At 42.4% G+C, this 20,549-nt stretch overlaps 1 protein-coding gene across 2 annotated transcripts in view; it reads left to right on the forward strand.

The window, feature by feature from the left end:
* The window catches only part of Frmd6 (FERM domain containing 6), a 77,417-nt gene extending 63,372 nt beyond the window's left edge, over positions 1-14,045 (forward strand). For both annotated transcript variants that reach the window (XM_048361818.1, XM_048361819.1), the window contains exons 10-14: positions 639-813; positions 4,737-5,072; positions 6,261-6,392; positions 8,854-8,945; positions 11,120-14,045. In XM_048361818.1, coding sequence (XP_048217775.1) covers positions 639-813; positions 4,737-5,072; positions 6,261-6,392; positions 8,854-8,945; positions 11,120-11,404 — 1,020 coding nt within the window. In that variant the 3' untranslated portion in view covers positions 11,405-14,045. The remainder of the gene's footprint in view (positions 1-638; positions 814-4,736; positions 5,073-6,260; positions 6,393-8,853; positions 8,946-11,119) is intronic.
* Positions 14,046-20,549: the final 6,504 nt, after the last annotated feature.

Below are 20,549 nucleotides of genomic sequence, written 5' to 3' on the forward strand. Positions count from 1 at the left end.
TTTCTTATATCACCACTGATGGCGTTCTTTTCTCTTTCCCATCCATTGCCCCAGCTACCAGCTACCTTTTTTTATTCAACTCAAGTTTTCCATTTTTAAGCCCTAAATAGCCTGTATCATTTCACTATCATTGCTTATTTTCTTCTCCGACTTTATCATGAACAGCAATTGCTTTATGTTTTATTTACGGTCTTTCCCACTGCAATGCACTCCAGAAGGGTAGGAGGGGCTCTCTCTATCTTATTCATAGCTATTTTTCCAGAGTCCCACACAGTCTTTGACACAGTATAGCTAGTATTTAATGAATAAACACATTGATCTCTTGCAGGATGTGTCTTCTCGTGTGCTATCAGGGTTCTGGGCTTGTATCTGAGGGGCTTTGCTTTCTTGGTGGGCTCTTCTCCATTATACCAACATCCGTCCAAATGGAGAGGCCACAGATATCCCCAGCTGGCCTGTTTCCTGAAGACCATTGCTTGACACTTCCCAGAACCTTTTGTCCTCTGTCCTGTAGCATCTTTGAAAAGAGGAAGCAATTTATTGTCAGGGAATTTTTAAGGGAGCTTTATGTGTATATTGGAATCTGTAGTTTTATAAAATCAGAATTTTGCTTCTTGACTCCTGTTTTACCTTCACAGGGAAAGAAGTTTGAGATTTTGCCTGATGGCCTGCCCTCAGCCAGGAAGCTCATCTACTACACGGGGTGCCCCATGCGCTCCAGACACCTCCTGCAGCTTCTGAGCAACAGCCACCGCCTCTACATGAACCTGCAGCCTGTCCTGCGCCACATCCGGAAGCTGGAGGAAAATGAAGGTATCACAGGGCCCTGGGGGCCAGGGAGGCAGACGGTGCCACTGCTGTTCCATCTCAGGCCTCTTGCCATGAACCAGCATTCTAAGCTCCTGAAGAATGGCATTGGAAAGCAGGACTCTAGAACCTCAGTTGCCCTTCTGCTTACATCCAGCACTGGAAGCCTACCAACCATAGCACCTCTTCACAGTCTCCGAGGCTATACATACCCTGTTTGTTAAAGCTCCCTACTCATGACTCAAAAAATCCTTACAAAAAGCACAAGGCAAGGATGTATCTCTATCCCAAGTTTTATCTACATCTCAGCACTCTTTGTATGCCCTGTCCCAATTAGTGCTGTTATTCACAAGCAGCTTGGAATTTTCTTCAAAGTAATTGTTCCTTAGGTTAAAGTGACAGTAAAGGTGGGTCACAGAAGTGTCCCCAGCCTCCCTAACTGACAGCTCAGAGGACCCCAATCTGACCTCTTAAGAATGACAAACAAAAGAGAGGGGCATTTTCTTCTGAAGACTTTGTCTACTGGGCCTATGGGAGCTTTGTTGAGATTTAGTTGGAATAGAGCCTTCAGTTGGGGGGCCCAGAGTACAAGGCCCTGAGAAGGAACCTAACATAAGGAAGAAGATGGTACTAGAGCCTATTACATCACACTTTGACTATGGTATTACTCTCAAGGTCAACCTTTATTTTGTGTTGTGGCCCTGCACTTCCTCCACTTATCACATCTCAACTTCTAGTTGCTCAAAATGCTTTTTGCATATTTATTGAATTTACACTGCTTTCAATTTATGTTAAAAAGTGATGTGGTAATTCTTACTGTAGTTAGATTGAATTAGATTAGACTTGGGGGCGGGCCTGTACCTCAAGATGCAGAGTCCTATCTTAGGTCCTCTCTGAAGCAAGTTTTGACCTACCCTCCTGCCTTTGCTGCAGAAATTGGATGAATGTTTGTCCTCACCGAAACAAAATCACCCGAAAGAAGTTTGTGTGTTTAATTGATTTCTGTCAGAAGCTGTCTCTCAATCCCAGTGGGACCTAGTTTGGAGATTCCCTGAGAACTCAGCAGTGATTAGAACATGCCTCACTGTCTGCCACTACACTGCCTCTGTCTTTGTGAGAATTCGCTATAACTGTCAGGTGGATTGGCTTCTGCTGCTGTCAGACTTCCAGCTCTTCCCCATGCTGACTCATCCATGGAACAAATATATCTCCCTCTGCTGACATGAATGTTAAGAAGTCGTCAGCCTGGGAGTTGTGAGAATAAGGTGACTGAATTAGGTGTAGAGCCATCATTTGCCAAATCTGCCTCATTCCACAGTGGCACAGTGAGAAGTGAGAAATTCATTTATTTCATCAGCTGAGAGAGCTGATAGAATATATTTAGTACATTTATAATTTAGCAATTTAGATGGCCACTGGGGAACCCTTTATTGCCTAGAAAAATTAATGCCCTTCCCCTGCAGGCCAACCCTAAGGTAAAGTCACAAAAGTATTTGAGTCCTAGAGGGCAGGGCATTGTCCATTGCTGCTAAATACCAAGTGTATTGGGGGCCTAAGTGAGGAAGGAGTTCATTCTGTGCTCCAGTAATAAAATAGCACAGGATGCCTAATTGACAAATAATGGTACTTGGTTTCTCTCAGTTTTGGCATCTGGTAAGGCCTCCCTGCTGTGTCATCCATAAAGGCAAGGAGAGGGAGCCAAGCTCCCCTTTCACAAGGAACTCACTTCTGTAATAACTGCACCAGTCCATCCACAGGGCCCCAGCCTCATGGCTGTTACAGAAGTGATTACATTTCAACAGGATTTGGAGAGGGGCTGGACGTTTAAGCCATAGCAGCAGGGGAATGAAGGAATGATAAAGATCTAACTCGAATCTTTAATTGCAGTAAATTCATATATATTCCTAGTTTTTCTCTGAAGAGGTAATTTCCAGTCTAAAGACCAAAGTTTTTCTGAGCTATATTTGGCCTGAATTCTTTTATCTTCCCTATATATACAAGCTTTATATGTGTGCTCTATGATTTCAACAAGAAAAGCCCTGTTCTGGCCATTTGTTTCATATAGACTGTTTTTCTTCAGTAATTTCATTTAGAGTCACCTTGTCTAAGGCACTATTGGAGCATTTTATAGTAGTAAGTGATCACAGAATTCTTCCATAGCATTTAAAAGAGAAGGAAAAACATGCCTCTGTCCTTAAAAATCTGAGTAAACAGAAACCAGAACATATTCTTAGGACCTAGGTCAAGAAGTCGCATTTATTACACTCAGTGCCTCATTTGCTTATTCATTTATTCCACTCAGAGTAATGTGTGAAAGACTCAGGGCTTTTACAGCAGGAATAAACAGCCTGTGACATGCTGATGACCTGCACAGTGATACCAGTGTTGCTTAGGAAGATGCCAGCTTCTATTCTACATCCTGGCCTCCTTCCTTCTCTGGGGAGCCGGTGGTGATCACACTGCAATACTACCTTCAGACGTTAGGACTGCAAGTGATTTCACTCCACCAAGAAAACAAAACTGTTGCATATCATGATCAGGCTCCTGAGAGCAATTTCTAAAATAGCATCCACCTAACTGGCCCCAAATGGACTTTGTTTTTAATATTTTAAAAATAATACGTTTTTTTCTCATCCGTTTTAAAAGGTGAGGAAAGTTAGTAACCTATTGCTTATACATTTTGTGAAACACATAAACAATGATTTTTATGTCAGTAGCGTTCCTGCAGCTCAGTTGTAACTTTGCACCTTAATGCAATGGCTACTTTAGTATGTGGTAAGAAGGGCTTCCTCATGTCTGTCTTCCCCATGTCTTTCTGCAATAAATAACAGAACAGATTTGTTAAAGAAATTTTTATCAATCAGGCCACTGGAGTAGAAATGATCAAATTACTAGTTTTATATTTCTGTTTTTAAAATAGTAAGGGCTCACTACTTCAGCCTAAATGGAGGAAAGCACTCTTAACATCAATAAAAATCTAAATGTTAGAGTCCTTGAAAGAAATTCTCAGAACAGTCTTATCTTAAATTATATTGAGCAGCTAGAGGTAGGACCAAATTTAACAATGGACTAAACAAAGTGAAAGGTAATCGGCATAATTCTATTTATGAAACAGTCTTATATGGCAGTGCTTTTGAATTGCCTGTCGAGAAGGATCAGATTTTTTTGAAAAATCTATGTTGTTGAATGATACTTTTGCACAATATGCAATTACATTAGTGTTTATTAGGGCATTGTCACCTTGTTTTAGAAGTTTTCAAGTATTCTAGGCTTGTTTCACTGTGGAACAATAGCATATAGAGACAAGAAATTGCCTGTGGCTAAATTGAACAGCACTTGTCAATATTTGAGGCTTCAGAGAAGGACACAGGAGGACTCTATTGTTGACGCTACATTAAAGTTCTAGGTGAATTTCCTTTGGTGTATGCCACGTGGTTACTGTATGTGATTTTGGTACACTTTGTATTGTATATATGCCTACCTGATCTTGGGAAGGGAAAGAAAAACGAGAGTGTAAGCTATCACAAGATATGTACTCACTGCCCTATTATGTAACTGTACCCCTTTTGCACAACACCTCGTCAACAAAATTTAATTAATATAAAAAAAGAGATATCAGAAGCCCAGGAGTGCCTGTAATGCTAGCTACATATATATATATATATATATATATATATATATATATATATATATATATATATATATATATATATATATGAGGCTTCAGACTCTGAGCCGTTTACTGGCCTGCACTGCTGTGTTGGTTCCATTGTGTTGCAGTCTTCCTAAGTCCTCTGAATTCTCACCATTCCCCGTCACTAGATTCACCATGGGAAATTGCTCCCGCTCTTGGCCTGAGGGCTCACTCAGCCAGCCAACCCTTCCACCTGTCTCTGTTGGATCTGATGATGTGTGTTTTCACCACACAGAGAAGAAACAGTACCGAGAATCATACATCAGCGACAACCTGGACCTGGACATGGACCAGCTGGAGAAGCGGTCACGGGCCAGTGGGAGCAGCGCGGGCAGTGTGAAGCACAAGCGCCTGTCCCGTCATTCTACCGCCAGCCACAGCAGCTCCCACACCTCAGGCATTGAGGCTGACACCAAGCCCCGGGACACAGGGCCAGAGGACAGCTACTCAGGCAGCGCCATCCACCGCAAGCTGAAGACCTGCAGCTCCATGACCAGCCACGGCAGCTCCCACACCTCAGGGGTGGAGAGTGGCGGCAAAGACCGGCTGGAAGAGGACTCACAGGATGATGGTAATAGCACCGCCCCATCACCGGCTCCCTTCTTTCTGTAGTCTTTTCACATGCTGGCTCTGTGAAATTGATGTCTGGGAGCAGCTTAAGTCATGCTGGTAGAACAGAGGTGTTTTACTGTCTGCACAGTGATTTGGTTGAGTTGCTAGTGTTTGTAAACAAAGCATGCCTCTAGCCAAGGTCCTTTACAGCCATAGGCTTAATTACAGGAAAGAAGTAAAATGGAGGTTACATTTCTCATTCTCAGATTAAATAAGGCTGGAGTTAGGACCATACATTGTGGAGAGCAGAGACATCTTGAACTTCTGCCTCCTCACCTAAAAAAAAAGGAACAAAAGTTATGCCTTGAGTTCTAGTCCAGGTTCCAGGGGGAAAAAAAGAAATATTTCTGTGAGCCAGAAATATTTGATTCTCAGACATGCAGTTAATTAGCAAAGTATTTCTTAAGGACCTCCCATATAGCCAGAACTATAGAGGAATATAAAAGAAATAATAGCACCTGGCTGCTAGGAGCTTACCAAGTCTTAAGGGGATAAGAATAGGATCTGTGGCTTGGGTTAGCCAAACTTAGCATTTGTGTTACTTTTTCAAGTGTCTCAGATAAATGCTATCATATTTAAGTGGGCAAAAACAAATATTCACTCTTAAGGAAAATTGCAGAACATGTTTGGTTTGCCTTAATTCCTATTCAACCTATATGGATCTGCAAGTCCTAGGATGCAGCGCTTGGCAGTGAGCTTCATGTCTCCTTTGGCCTATCAGCAGCCTTTGCTCAGCAAATGGCTAGTTTGCCCTTTGTCCTCATGGTATCATCATAGGTATTCTTCTTCATTAAAAAATAAAGAATTGATCATCAAATCATGACATTAGAGAATATGCAGAGAGCACAGCAGTCCTGTGCAAGGGAAAGCAACTAGCAACCTGGGAATTGCCTTGGTGTTTTCTATTGAGAAGTTTCATTAGCAAAATTAATTATGTATGTCAGTTTTTGGTGGTACTAGGGTTTGGGTTTGGTGGTACTGGTACTCAGGGCCTCTTGCTTGCCAGACGGGTGATCTACTTCTGAGCCATACCTCCAGTATCAAGTTTATTTTCAGCTGTGAAAATTTATATGACTTTTTCCCCCAGTGGATTATGTTCTTTACTGTTGTTTATGTCACCAAGTATCTTTTCCTTCCTCTGTGTCAGAAATAGAGATGCTGGTGGATGACCCCAGGGATCTGGAGCCAATGCATGAAGAGTCTCTGGAAGTCAGCCCTGACATGTGCATCTATATTACAGAGGACATGCTCCTGTCCAGGAAGCTGAATGGACACTCTGGTGAGCTCTTATAGCAAGCTCTGTCCCCCAGGTAGTGAATTATTCTGGACCCAGTGATAGGTGCCTCCAAAAATAGAAGGAAAGAATGGGAGCTGTAGGTCAGAGCAAGCATGAAAGAAGAACCACACCAGGCCACTGTGTTAAACTGCAGGGCAGGTGCCTTGAATAGAAGAAAGGAAGAGAAATCACATAATGCATCTGGGAGGCACCTTGGAGACCCTTTAGTCCATAGAAGAAGCTATAGATTAGAGAGACAAGTGCTAGAAACAGAAGTCAGGCCTCCACCTCTGGGAAGGAGAATGTGAGAGCAGCTGACTTGTTGTCCATATATTTATCTCTTTTTTTTGGTTATGGGGCTTAAACTCTCGTCCTGGGGCACTGTTCCTGAGCAATTCAGCTCAAGGCTAGTTAGTACCCCATCACTTGAACCACAGCACCACTTCTAGTTTTCTGGTGGTTAATTGGAGATAAGAGCCTTGGAGTTTCCTGCCCAAGCTGGCTTTCATCCACAATCCTCAGATCTCAGCCCCCTGAGCAGCTAGGATTACAAACATGAGCCACCAGCACCTAGCTCTTCCTATATTTCTGTGTTTGTGTTTCTAAGACTATTAATTCTGTAATTTTAAATAGAAATAATAGGATTTCTGATTTTTAAATGATACACAAACACAAACATGTTTATTGAAATTTATAGTAGCAAAAGAGGAAAACAATGACTGTTATCATCTGATCATGTAAGGGAAAGTTTATAGGGCCATTATATCTAAGCTTTTTAAAGAATATGCAATGTAAGAAAGATAAGGAGAACATTACAGAACACAAAAGTACAAAAGTATTATTTATAATAACATAAAAATATGTACTAGTCACCTTGTACTAGTTACCTTTTCTCTGGGTGACAGAGTTATAGATGATTTTATTTTCTTCTATGCATCATCCTAGTTTTCCAGTTCTTGACCATGTAAGTCTGTAGGCACTGTTTTGGAAGTACTCACTATAATACTTCAAATCTAGTAGATTGAGTAGAGCTGAGGGACACTACCTTGTCCACATTTCTTGTTGAAATATACTGGGAGTATGGTTAGAGCCTTGAGCACCAGCCTTGGATCTGGCTTTTTCAGTGGTAGATGTGTGTTTGGAGAAGAGTACTTGCAGACACCATAGCCAAGGGCGTATCTGCCAGGGAATCTGTAGGGAAACCACACCACATACCAGCCAGTGCCCAAGTCTTTGAGTTCCTATGAAGATTTGGTTATAGACTGAAGGATCTTCCAGAGATGTGGGCCTTTGTGTCTTGAGAAAGCGTTGTGAATGCAGTGTGTACCAAACCCCAGTTGTGTGAGCAGCATAACCAGAGAGTATTTAAACCATCTACGAGTAAGGCAGGCATGCTTCCACATCCCTGTTTCAATTAAACTGATTGTTGAACCCTCAATATATGCAAGGCATACACTAGAATGAATCATTATTTCCTAAACTGTAAAGGAATGGAATTAAAAAAGTTATTTCTAAATGCTACTAGTAGTGATTGACTAAAAGTCAGATTACCCAAGGTCCTTTTTGTTTGTACTTCTCTATAGAACCATTTATTTAGCCCTGTGATTGTAGGACTTGACTTGCTTACTTTCGCTTCATCCACTAGCAAAAAAAGGTCAGTGATGCTCACTCATTTCCAGTGAATAATTTTAGCTTTTGAAACATTTTAAGGGTTACTTCACTCACAGGCTTGCAAGAGAAATGTCAGCCCTAGATTTCTGTCTCTGAAAATGTAACAGGTTTTTCCTGGGCCCTGAGGTGACTAAGGCTGTGTTGATCTCAGAGTTCAGTACTAAATTCTCACTGTGACCTCCATTTTGATCCCTTCCCATGGTGTCTGTGTGACCCAGCAGATGCTCCTGACTCTTCCCTTGCACTCACTGTCTAATGGCCAGGAAAACAACAGTGAGTAGCTGCTTTTATCAGCCCGATTTCATGAGAGAAGACTGAAACCGGGAGTCTAAGAAACTGGCCAAGATTATCTGGTCAAAATCTAGCTATCTGACTACAAAGATTTAAGTTCTTACCCACTGCATTTCCCCAGCCAACCAAAGCTCTCCGTGGCTGTATCAGTGTTGTGCCTGTTAGTGAGGTGTGGAGTGGGGGGGGGGGGGGGGGGGTGTGGTCTCTCGCCAGGTAAAGAGACTGCTTTGCACCTACACTCCTTGTCTTTTCTTCTGTCATAAATCACTTGTTTCGACGTGTAGTATACAAAATTCAGATTCTCGACTCCTTCCTAGACTCCCCATGACTCTATTTCTTGCAAGAGAGTGGGTGCCATCCTGCTTGTCAAACCCCCCAGAGCCACAGCGAGCTCTGCGGTAATGGTGCTCTGTGACATTCCCGGGAGCCATGCGTGTCAGCATGTGTGGCAAGAAGTGGGAAGAATTTGAAATCTCCACTGTTTGCCTTTCTTTTACCTCAGGATTGATTGTGAAAGAAATTGGTTCTTCCACCTCCAGCTCTTCAGAAACAGTTGTCAAACTTCGTGGCCAGAGTACTGATTCTCTTCCCCAGGTACTGAAATTTGTGAAGTAGTAACTGTACCTACAGAAAATTTTAACTAAGAGCTTGCATTTGTATTTATGCAAATGGGCAGATGGGCAAGATATTAGCCCAAGGAGATGATACTTTGCAGATGCGTACATTCTCATTTTATTCTGAAGTTATTTTCTGGTGTTTTGGCCGGGGAGGGGGGGTTGGCTAGTTTTACTTATATTGGAATTGTTTTTTCTTTGGATAAATTGTGTACTTGATTGCACACTTGCTATCAGTGGAAGCCTCTAGTAGATTAGCTGTGTGTGTGCAACTATGAAACATGGCTGTGTCTGTTGGCATGGCTGACTATTGGTAAGTGTGTTATGGCAGAAGTGTTTACACAGTCTGTCCACTTCTTTAAGGTGGAGTTTTCAGAGTAAAGCAAACTAGAGCATTAGTGATCTGGTAAAACTACTAAAATGTCAAAAAAAAGTGTGGCTAAAATACTCTGAAACTCATGGTTTCAGTGTTTAGATTTACTCTACAGCTAGTAGCCATTGATGCTTTCTAAGTACATCCTCCCTCCTCCTATGCCTCTCAGTCATTCATGCATGCATTCATTCATTCATTCAGTGATGTTGAGGATTAAACTCAGCCTCTGTTTACTGAGCAGGTACTCTGCCACTTAGGCCACTGTGCTAGCCCTTTTTGTGTTGGTTATTTTCAAGGTAGGGTCTAGGCATATGCTTTGGCCAGCCTAGACTGTGGTCCTCCTATCTGTGCTTCCCTTGATCACTGGTATGACATGAACAGGCACCACTGCACCAGGCATTTTGCATCCCCATATCTTTGGATGATAAGTATGCACTGCCATACCCAGACATGGATTGAATGCAGTCTGGTGAACTGTTCTGTGTGGTCTGACCTTGGCCTCCCAGATAGCTAGGGTTATAAGTTGAGCCACCACACCCAGCCCTATGCCTCTCTTCCTTAGGCTCTGTGTTAGGCGTTTTTTTTTTCCTTTTTAAATAAAAAAAAAATTCTTTTTGTCTCTGGCTGTTTGCTCCTTGTTTTTTAACTCCTTTCTTTCCTTTCCTATTTCTCCTTTCTTTCATTTTATTTCAAGTAGCCAGAATAGGAACATGAGCATATTGATTTTCATGAAAATCCCAAGTAATCTGCAAGCCTGTGTATACATTAGCAGGACTTCTTAGAGCCCAAGCACAGAACCAGCTCCCCTGATGGCACCCAGCTTGACCCCCAGTGTTAATTGCTGAGCAGAACTGTCCTGAGGCCCCGCCTGGAGGCAGATTCTGCACCTCTAACCTAGGGACATCAGTGCGTGTGCCTTGGGGGCTTTTGAATGTGTGAAAGCCTGTTGTGGCCTGGGAACTCTCCATCAGTAAGAGCTACCATTCTATGTGAGGGTTGCCACTCACTTGTGCTACTTGTAGCAAAATATCCTTCTACAACTTCTGTCTAAAGCAAAAAAAGCTAGAGATATAATGGTGAGCTTCTTTAACCCAAACCTTTTTATATTTCCCACCAGCACCACTGCTTGGGATAATGAGGTCTGAAAGTCTGCCACCTGCCACTGGGCAGAACAGGGCCTCCCCGAGTGCCCAGCAACTCCCTTTTCCCCTAGTGCTTCTCTCCCGACCTCCTTACTTACTACTCAAGAACTGTGGCTCTTTAAAACAGCCTTCTTCAAACTGTGCTTCTTGTGTGACAGTTGGTTTTATTTTTCATTTCTTATTAAAATAACAGACGTCTGCATAAGAATGTTGCCACATCCTACTGCAAAAAGCTAATAATAGTATTTTACCTTTCCAGCCTCATTTGAAGGTAATTGCTCAATTTCTGAAATGCTGGGGATAGATCCCCTGTGAGATTTGTATCTCTTTGTTTTATTTATCTATAAAATGGAGAGAACAGAGAATAACCTGCCCTGTAGGACTATAAGAAAGCTGAAATCACAAACATACACTGACTGTTTAAGTCAGCACAAAGTTAAGTGCTCAGTAAATGGTAACTGCCATTGGTGTTGGTAGTGACAATAGTGGTGACATATTTCCCAGAAACTACAGGTTAAAAACCACTTTGTGACACATAATATTTTATGCTTCTGCAAGGTATCTCTTTTCCGGGCAAACACATTCATGGTTCCCTTATTCTTATTCTTAAAATACTCTCTACTTTCCCTTCTTTGGCAGACTATATGTCGAAAACCAAAGACTTCCACAGATCGTCATAGCTTGAGCCTTGATGACATCAGACTTTACCAGAAAGACTTCCTGCGCATTGCAGGTCTGTGTCAGGACACTGCTCAGAGTTACACTTTTGGATGTGGCCATGAACTGGATGACGAGGGCCTCTACTGCAACAGCTGCTTGGCTCAGCAGTGTGTCAACATCCAAGATGCTTTTCCAGTCAAAAGAACCAGCAAATACTTTTCCCTGGATCTCACTCATGATGAAGTTCCAGAGTTCGTTGTATAAAATCCACCTGCCAGCCATCATTGCAGACAGTTAGCTTGCTGTCTGCTACAGACTGTGGAAGTCCTGGCTTCTTTACAGATTACTTGTGCCATATTTTCTTCACCCCAAACATAGCTCTTTCTTTATAATATTTGTGATGGAAACAAAAGCCTTGGGACAATTGCACTTTAAGTATTATGCAGAGGTAAAGGAACTACCGAGAATGTACAGCAAGACAAGTGCCCAGATGTGTGTTGACCCTTCAGAGGAAAATGTGCTTTATTGATTTACCGAGCCTTACGCTGTGGGGCTTTGGTGTTTATTCAGCTGTTATTTTTCAGTTCAATTACATTTTTTTAACTTTGTGAAAGATGTCTAGACTAATTTGTTTTCTTGTATATATGTTTTTTTACTACTCCCTTGTGAAATGCTCATTATTTGAGGGAGGAGTGAGGGAAGATCTTCTCTTCTTTGAATGGAGAGATGATTGCTTAATATAGAGTTGTTGCTGCCTCACAAGCTGTCCCAAAGTGAACACTGACGAAGTGGTCGCGATCTCGTGGTTCTAGCAAGCCAAAGATGCGGAAGTAACAGAAGCCCCCGCTCAGAGCAAGAGAAGATGTGGATTAAGCAATGACCAGAAGACAAACTGCAGTGCTGCCTTGTGACGCCTCTTCACCCATCCGTGCCACAGTCTCCTGTTGCTTTCCAGAAAGATCTAGAGTTCAGTTGAGTTCCTCACCTAAGTAACAAATGTGCTATATTCACAGCAGTGCATTTTGTGGGTTTACAAACCTGGAATTTGTCAGAATGATAGAAAGTTAGAAAACGTTTGTGCGTGATGGTGTTTGGTTTGTGTTGCTTTTCACTTATCAAGAACAAATTATAGTAATGCTAGTTTCTTCTTGATCAAAATACTCTGTGTATGAGTCACACATACGTAAATCTGTGGGACTGTGTGTGCTTGTTTCAGGCTCACTGACTCTTCGTTTCAGCTTCCACGACTACCTTGCATTACATGAGTCCTTGAATGGCCTTGAGACTGTGTTGCTGAGTGAATAATGCCTAGACAATCACTTGATATGTGCAGTTAAGAATGATTTCTTTCTCATGTGCCTTGGGCCATGATTCGCAACTCTTACTGCATAGTAGGGTTATTTGAGGAGCTTTAAAAAAAAAGAAAAACTTAATACCTAGGCACCACTCCCAACCAATGAGATCAGCTGATTGTGGGTGGGACCCAGGTAAAATGGCCCTTTTTCCTTTCAAGTTTTTTTCCATGGAGCTAATATGCAACATAGCTGAAGACCACTGATGCAGAGGGTGTTGTTTTGTTAATTTTGAAATCCAAGTATATAGAAAATGCAGCTGAATTGAAAAGGACCATTTGTTAGACAGCTACTACAGTGCTGCTGTGGCTGTCGATGATGAAATCAGGTCAGGAGGATGAAGGCTCAATCTGTGTTGGACAGTGAAAACGTTGCTCGAATTTCAGGAGAGAACTTCATAGCACAGTGTCTTTCTATGAGATATTTTTAATGATTTACTATTTTGCAACATTTGTTTACCATATTTTGATATACCATTTTTGCTATCTGCCAAGTTTTATTAAAAAAGAACTATATATTATTTTCTAAAGAAACTGTCATATTTTTGTACAAAATTCTGTTTTCATATAACAAAGAAGTAGATCTAGGGTACCGCAGAACATAGGCAGTGTTACTGTGGATGGGAGTCAGTATTACTGAAAAAGAGGTGCCCCCCCCCCATGCTGCCTCTGAGCATGTTACATAATCAACAGAACCTGACACTTTAAAAAGGAGAACAAAGTTCTGTATAGTTCTATGTTGATGCAATTTTTTTTTGTAAAATGCTTTAAAAGAACCAAAGTTTGAGATATCAGAATGTATAAAAGTATCTCAGTCTCTGTAAGAGGGAATAAAGTATGAGGGATCATTTAATGGCTATTCTACTTCTAAGTCATTAAATAATCCACCATTTCCTATAGATCCTGGTGAAGTTTGTATTGTACAGAGCCCAGGTAATAAATAACTCAGTGCATTTCCTTAGCTCTTAGTTTAGTATAAAGAACAAAGAAAACATTATTTAATTGAACAGGTAGTGCTTTATACTTCATTTTCTCTCAACTTCAGCCAGAACCAGGTTTTCAGGGCTTTGCCAGTATTGTTGGTGGTTTTGCACACCCTCTTTCTAATTGGATTTGTGAATAATTTTAGAGGTTTTCAAAAGTAAAAGATGCAAAGGAACATTTTCACCTTTTGATCCACTATTTGCAGCAAGACATATATGTATATATATGAAAATCCCCTTTGAATAATTACATTTTTGTATTTGGAGATTGTTTTAAAAAATAAAGGAAAAGAAAAGTATGAAGCTGTTATTTATTCTGCATTGGTTACATATCCATTGCTAGTATACCAATTTGGTATGTGTTGCCTCTACACATCGTCTACAATTGTATTTGCAACAATGAGCTTTATATCTACATTTACTGTAAATAATCCTTTCTGTGAAAGGATCATCATATGGGGATGATACCAAAAATATGTAAAAAGAGACTGCATTATTTTGTAATTATTTCTTATAGGTATTTCATGGTAAGAATAGTAGTCAATAAAGTTACTTTCATTGTCTTTAAAAATGTCATTTTATTAGTGTTCTCTGTGGAGCAAGCATGAAGAAGTGGTTGTTTTTTGTGTTTCCTGTCCCATAATGGAGCACAGTGAAGGACATAAAGGATATATTCTGAGCACAGCAGCCTCAGGTGGTGATAGAGATGACACTAAGAGCTATCCTGTGCCAATCCCCGTCACCTGTGTTAGAACAGCCTCTGTTAATCCTCACTCCCAACAGGCAGATGCTATGCTGCTGCTGTCAACTTAGAGACGGACAAACCCACAGGGAACGTCTGAGATATGGTGTGGCCGTCAGCCACTTTTCTGTTCCTATATGGGGCTAAAAGGACTGCTTTTAATTTGCTTTTTGCTTGGGCACTGTTGGCTCATAACTGTAATCCAAGATACTCCAGAGGCTGAGATCTGAGGATCGTGGTTTGAAGCCAACCTGGGCAGGAAAATTCATGAGATCTTTATTGCATGTGCCAGGCCTTTGGCTTGAACTCAGGGCCTAGGTACTACTTTTGCTCAAGGCAAAAGAAGCAGAATCATAGGCTCCACTTCAGGTTCTTTTTTGTTAGCTTACTGAAGATAAGAGTATCACAGACTTTCTTGCCTGGGCTAGTTTAGAGTCACAGTCATCAGATCTCAACCTCCTGAGTAGCTAGAATTATAGATGTGAGCCACCAAACACTTAGCCCATGAGACTTATCTGTAATTAATCAGCAAAAAGCCAGAAGAGGATCTGTGGCTCAAGTGGTAAAGTGCCAGCCTTGACTGGAAAAATCTAGAAGGCAGTGCCCAGGCCCTGAGTCCAAGCCCCAATTTCAGTACATATGTATGCATATGTATGTGTGAGTTTGTATATGCACATACACACACATGCATATTACTCCTAACTTGTTGCCTTTAAAGTACTTCTCCCTAGAATATTGGTTTCCATATTTTTTAAAGCAGTTGCTTTCACAAAACTGAATGCAAGAGTCACATGACATAAAGGAAATTGCCAAGAGCTGTGAGTCAGTAGGTAGATTCCGAAAAAGCCCTAGCTTTTTCCGAAGAGAAATCCATTACTTTCTCTTCACTCAATTTTTCCGACTAAAATAAAGATGATTCAGAGAGCTGTTGGAGAACTAGTGAGGCAGTGGGTAAGATCTGCCCCGATGAGCAGGAGAGAGAGGTTTCAAAGCTACCAGATACTGAGCTGGTATGGAATAGCATTCCTTGAATATTTGGAAGCTGATGCCAAACCAAAGCTTCTGCTTAGGCCTTTTGCAAAGTGTCTGGTAAAGTTAAGTGGATTGAAGTCAATGGAAGAAGACATCACTTCTCGTGTATTTGATACTCCACCCATTGTGCCTGATCTTCACAACCCTTCAAAGAACAGTTACCCTTATTGCACAGGCACAGGCCCTACAGCTAGTGATTTTACCCAAGTATGTCTCCATACTTTTCCAATTACCTGCCATGTTACCCAAATGCCCCTTTAGCAAAAGCTCAGAACCTAACAGAGAGGACACACTATTTTGATAGGAAAGTGAAATTTATTTGGGGACTTCATGACTTGTTAAAGCACCTGCTATGTGCCAGACTCACACAGGCACTGCTTTGGCACAGAGGCTGGAAGGATGGAAGTGGAAGGCAGAAAGATCAGATGGGGCAGATGCGGAATTAGAAGCTAGGGACAACAGCCATCATTCAGGGACCTGTTGTTAGCTTGAGAAAACAGTCTCACAAAGGGTCTTGGGTCCCAGATGATGACATGAAAAGACTTATAACATGAAAAGGGCAATGTGCTTGGGATTTGACAGAAACAATGAGTGCTGTGCTTGCAGCAGGTGGAGGGGCAGAGAGGGTAGAGATGCACAGAGGGTCTGTATTCAGGAGCTGGCAGCAAGGAAACATCACGCATGCACATGTGCACGCGCGCGCACACACACACACACACACACACAGCAGAGAGTTGTCATCTCTAAATACTAGAGAAATAGCGAGTTTTCCTGTACTTGGCCAAGTCCTTGGAAAGACTAAAGTACTGCTTTCTCTTATAAACTGATACCTATTTTGCATGTATACTTATTAAAAATGGACACAATGGCAGCTGTGTCTCTAGTCTATAACATGGTTCTCAGCACTGACTGCGCATCAGAGCAACCAGAGAGCATGGGAGCGCAACGCCCATGGCCCAGCCCAGAGCTTCGAAGTGACTGAGTTGGGTGGTTCTGCAAGTGATGCTGATGTACACCGGGCCTGCAAGCCACAGGTCCATCACTGAGCATGAGCAGCAGAAGTGTTCAGCCCATCCCCATGTATGTTCTAATCCAGTGCCTTCTGTGAGCATGGAGTCGTTCTCTTTTGTCCATACAGCTGTCAGAGAGTGGACCAACACTGAAGTAGAGCCTTGAATTTACTGCTTCAGGAAATGTGGGTGCACCTCTGCTTCGTAAGTCAGGGGTGGTACACACGTGACCATTGGAATAATAGGAGGTTGAGACTGTAGTAGCAAAGTCACATAAGTTCAGTGTTCTTTCCTGTCACTGTTTTCTTTGCGTTGGTAGATGTCAGATGTTTCATTGAAGTTGATCCCCACATAGGCATGTAATGGAAATGAGTAAGCCAAATGTACTGGGTAAGACATGCCTTTGGAGCACAGAGAGGAGCCGGCTTCTGCAAAGCTCTGCTTTGCTGACTTGAGCCATTGCAGGTGAGGAAGTTATATACTCTCAAGAGATTAATCAAAGTCTATAAACATGGTACAGCTATAATTAACTCACTCATTATGTAGGGCGGGTGTTTATCCATCTGGTATCAACTATTAATCAGTCGAGGTCTCCTCAGTTTATTACTGTCATGACTGCAAGAGATGGATTTCATTAAAACAGACAGCTCCCAACTTAGGAAGGAATGCTGCTCCAAGTTTACTGCTAAATTGGTCGGTTGACATTTAGAACACACATCCCCTACTTCCCAAAGCCACAAAAGCTTGCTTAACCCAGGGATATGTCTCCCCTGTGCATTGGCAACCAGCTGTCATAAAAAGAGGCCCATGGCATAGTCGAGGTAAGTGGAGGGACCCCACCTCACATAGAAAGGTGATAGTAGACTTTGCACACTGCACAGTTCAATCTCAGGTTTTGCGTCTCCATGTTCATAATGAAAGTAGAAAAGGGGAGACACCAAGCCAGATGAGTCAGCTCTAAGCCAGTGTCTACCTGTGGGAAGAGCACACTCCATTTGTGGCCTCTCCCACTGTCTTCTGTGTCACAGAGGTGAGAGGGAGACAGCCTACAAGTTGAAGGAGAAACACCAGAGGGATTCTTAACCCTGAAGAAAAAGATCCAGAAACCTTCTATTGATGTCGTTAGAAAAAAAAAAATGTGAGGGCCAGGTGCCAATGGCTCAAGCCTGTAATCTCAGCTACTCATGAGGCTGAGATCTGAAGATCACAGTTCAAAACCAGCAGGGGCAGGAAAGTCCATGAGACTCTTATCTCCAATTAGTTGCAGGAAAAAACACACACACACACACACACAGAAGTGGAGCTGCAGCTCCCTAGTGGCAGAGCACTAGCCTTGAGCAAAAGAAGCTCAGGGAAAGCACCCAGGCCCCGAGTTCAAGCCCCAGAACCAGCACAAAAAAGTAAAAAAATTAGAAAGGAAAGATGTTAAGAGTTCTGTGAAGAATATGGGAGACTTTGGTGAAACGTACATAGAATAAGCAATTGAAAAGAGAAAACGATTAACTTAAAAACAAAATGTGGAAGAAAAACATATTGGCGTAGTCTACTACATAGCTCAACAAGTAACAGAGTTATAGTTAGCAGTCTAATATCAGTTTCACCAAAAACAAAGAAAAGAAAAACAAATAGCTTAAGTATTGGACAGAGAGGAATTCTGGGTAACAGCCAGTGAATGTGGATTCAAAAGACTTATCTACTACCTTTTATAACAGGAAGTCAGTAACATCCCAAAGTGGAAAGTCACTTAGCAGCAGTGTGAATATATTTTAGAAGTATTATTGAAATATAGAAGTAAATGCTTTTTTTTGAAACTATGTCATGAGTTGAATGCATTAGAGTTTGAGGAAGGAAGAGAAATAGCTCTTTTTTGATAGAGGCTTTTTTTTGTATCTTGAATTGTTTAAAATTATGTAAATGTATTACTTTGACTAAAACACTTAAAAATTAAGGATATAAAAAATGATTGCAGTCATGAGCACTGAACTAACTCTAGAAGCCATTAAAATAGCAAAAGACACTGGGTGCAGGTGGCTCACACCTGTAATCCTAGCTAATCAGGAGGCTGAGGTCTGAGGATCCAGGTACAAAGCCAGCCCAGGCAGAAAATCCATGAGACTCTTATCTCCAATTAACCACCAGAAAACCAGAAGTGGAGCTGTGCTTCAAAGTGGTAAAGTGCTAGCCTTGAGCAAAAAAGCTCAGGGGACAGCATCCATGTCCTGAGTTCAAGCCCCACAACCAACCAAAAAAAAAGAAAAGGAAAAGAAAGCAGGCAGGCAGTGAGAGGGGGTGAGATTTGCATTGTGTTGTGAGGAGCGGCTGTTGGATTTGTCCTGAACACACAGTGTGTGGGCTGTGCCGGGAGGTGCTGAGATAATAATGAAGAGGCCTTTGGGAGCTCTCCTGGGAGTTGTTGGTACCAGAAGGTGAGGCAGATCCCTGCCCTGTGTGCACATGGGTAAGCGTGGCCCAAGGAGAATGTTCTGGATCCCATTTCCTCAGAGGGAGCAGCCAGCAGATGGGTGTCTGGTAACCCAAAGCCCTTGTTGAAAGGACACCCATCCACTGCTCCACCTGGCAGCGCAGCTGGGGCTGACTCTGGTTTCAGCCACAGGCCTCTAGGGGCCGAGGACAAAAAGCAGAAGCTGAGACCCTGTATGTAGAGAGACTGGAGAGGTGGAGGGGGAGCTGATGTCAGGATGGTGGGGAGAGGGTAACTAGGGAATGGCCGGTCTGTGGAGCTCTCTTTTAAAGGGTTCACAGACTTAAAGACGTTTCTCTGAAGCTCCACAGTAGCTTTCTGGAAGTATACACTTATTGGGCGTGGGAGGCTCCTTCACACCTATGAATCTAGGATTTTGTGGGGTAGGGGCAGAATTGGATGTACAGACCCATTCTTCAGACAGCCCTTGGAAGCCTGCTGGGCCGGCTGCAGCCCACCATTGCCCGGGCCCCCAGACAGCCCTTTCTGTAGGAGAGTTCTCCCCTTCTTCCACCGTCCTTTGAAGCTCAGGTGCAAAGGAGAATTTCCTGAGCCCCCTGGGTCTGAAAGAATATCATTAAAAATTTGCCTTGTGCTAGGGGCTTGACAGCTCCTGTGATGTGTTTCTGCTGTAAGAGGAGCCCGGTACATTTGGGCAAGACAAGGGCAAAGCTCCCCTAGAGATCTCTGCAGTCTTCTTCATTGGTGACCCCTGATGGGTGACTAAGAGACTCGCAGACCGTTATTCCTCTTCCCAGAAACTCCACAGTCTGAAAGGGTGTGGTGGAGATCATTCATGGCAGACCAATCTGCTCTGCACCAAGAGATGGTACCCAAAATGAAGACATGAACACGGGAGTTCAGTTATGGGAGACAAAGGCTCTGTTCATGACACTGTAATAGTAGGAGAGAAATTCACAGCATTACAAGGAGCTTTGCTCCCCAAAGACGTGTGGAAGATAGTGACTGGATTTGGGTTGTGTTTGTTTGTTGTTTTGTTTTTTTTAACCTGAGCTTAATTCAGCTGCCTGGGACTTCTGCAACTTATTTGCTTATTGAGTTTTGGTATTTGCAATCAAAAACTCCTCCCCCATTAAAATTTTCTCCAACGAAGAAGATTCATAGTACATTTAGAGCTTTATCTTTAAAATATGTACCAGGTTACAAAATCCACCATGGCAAAAACTATGTCTTCCCTTGATCACTGGATTAGCTGAGGGCTTAACACAGTGCATGGCACCCAGATGATGCTGAATTAAGCAATGAACAAAAGTCTGCGGCCTTGGGCTACAGTACCAGATGGGCCTGATAGAAACACCCCCTAAAAACAAAGTCTCTTTCCCTGCAACACTCTCTCTTTTGCATTCTGATTTTAGGTACATGACTCCATCTCAAAAACATCTTCCCTTCCACCGACTCTCAAGTTGACCTGTCCATTCTGTGGTTAGCTATTAATGCCATGGATCACAATGATTCCCTAACCCATTGTTTGGGTCACCCCCTTGTTCAGTCTTTGACTACCTGCCTCCAATACCATCAAGCAAGCACCAGGAAGCTAAGGCTATCTTACCAGTGGCTTCACCCTCAGCCTCTAGAACCAGGTTTCTGACACAACAGGTGCTCTATGAATTCAGGCCCAGTGAATACAATAGCATTTGATTCTGAAAGAAGACAGACAACTTTTCTCAATTCTAAAGCACATTTTTATTGAATGGAGCTGACTTTGGGATAGATTTTTTCATATTAAATGCCACAGTCTCCTCCTAGTCTTCCCTGGAAAGCTGTGGGTACATCAAATGCTCATGTAAG

Source organism: Perognathus longimembris, chromosome 14, assembly GCF_023159225.1.
Source record: "Perognathus longimembris pacificus isolate PPM17 chromosome 14, ASM2315922v1, whole genome shotgun sequence".
In the NCBI taxonomy this organism is placed as follows: domain Eukaryota; kingdom Metazoa; phylum Chordata; class Mammalia; order Rodentia; family Heteromyidae; genus Perognathus; species Perognathus longimembris.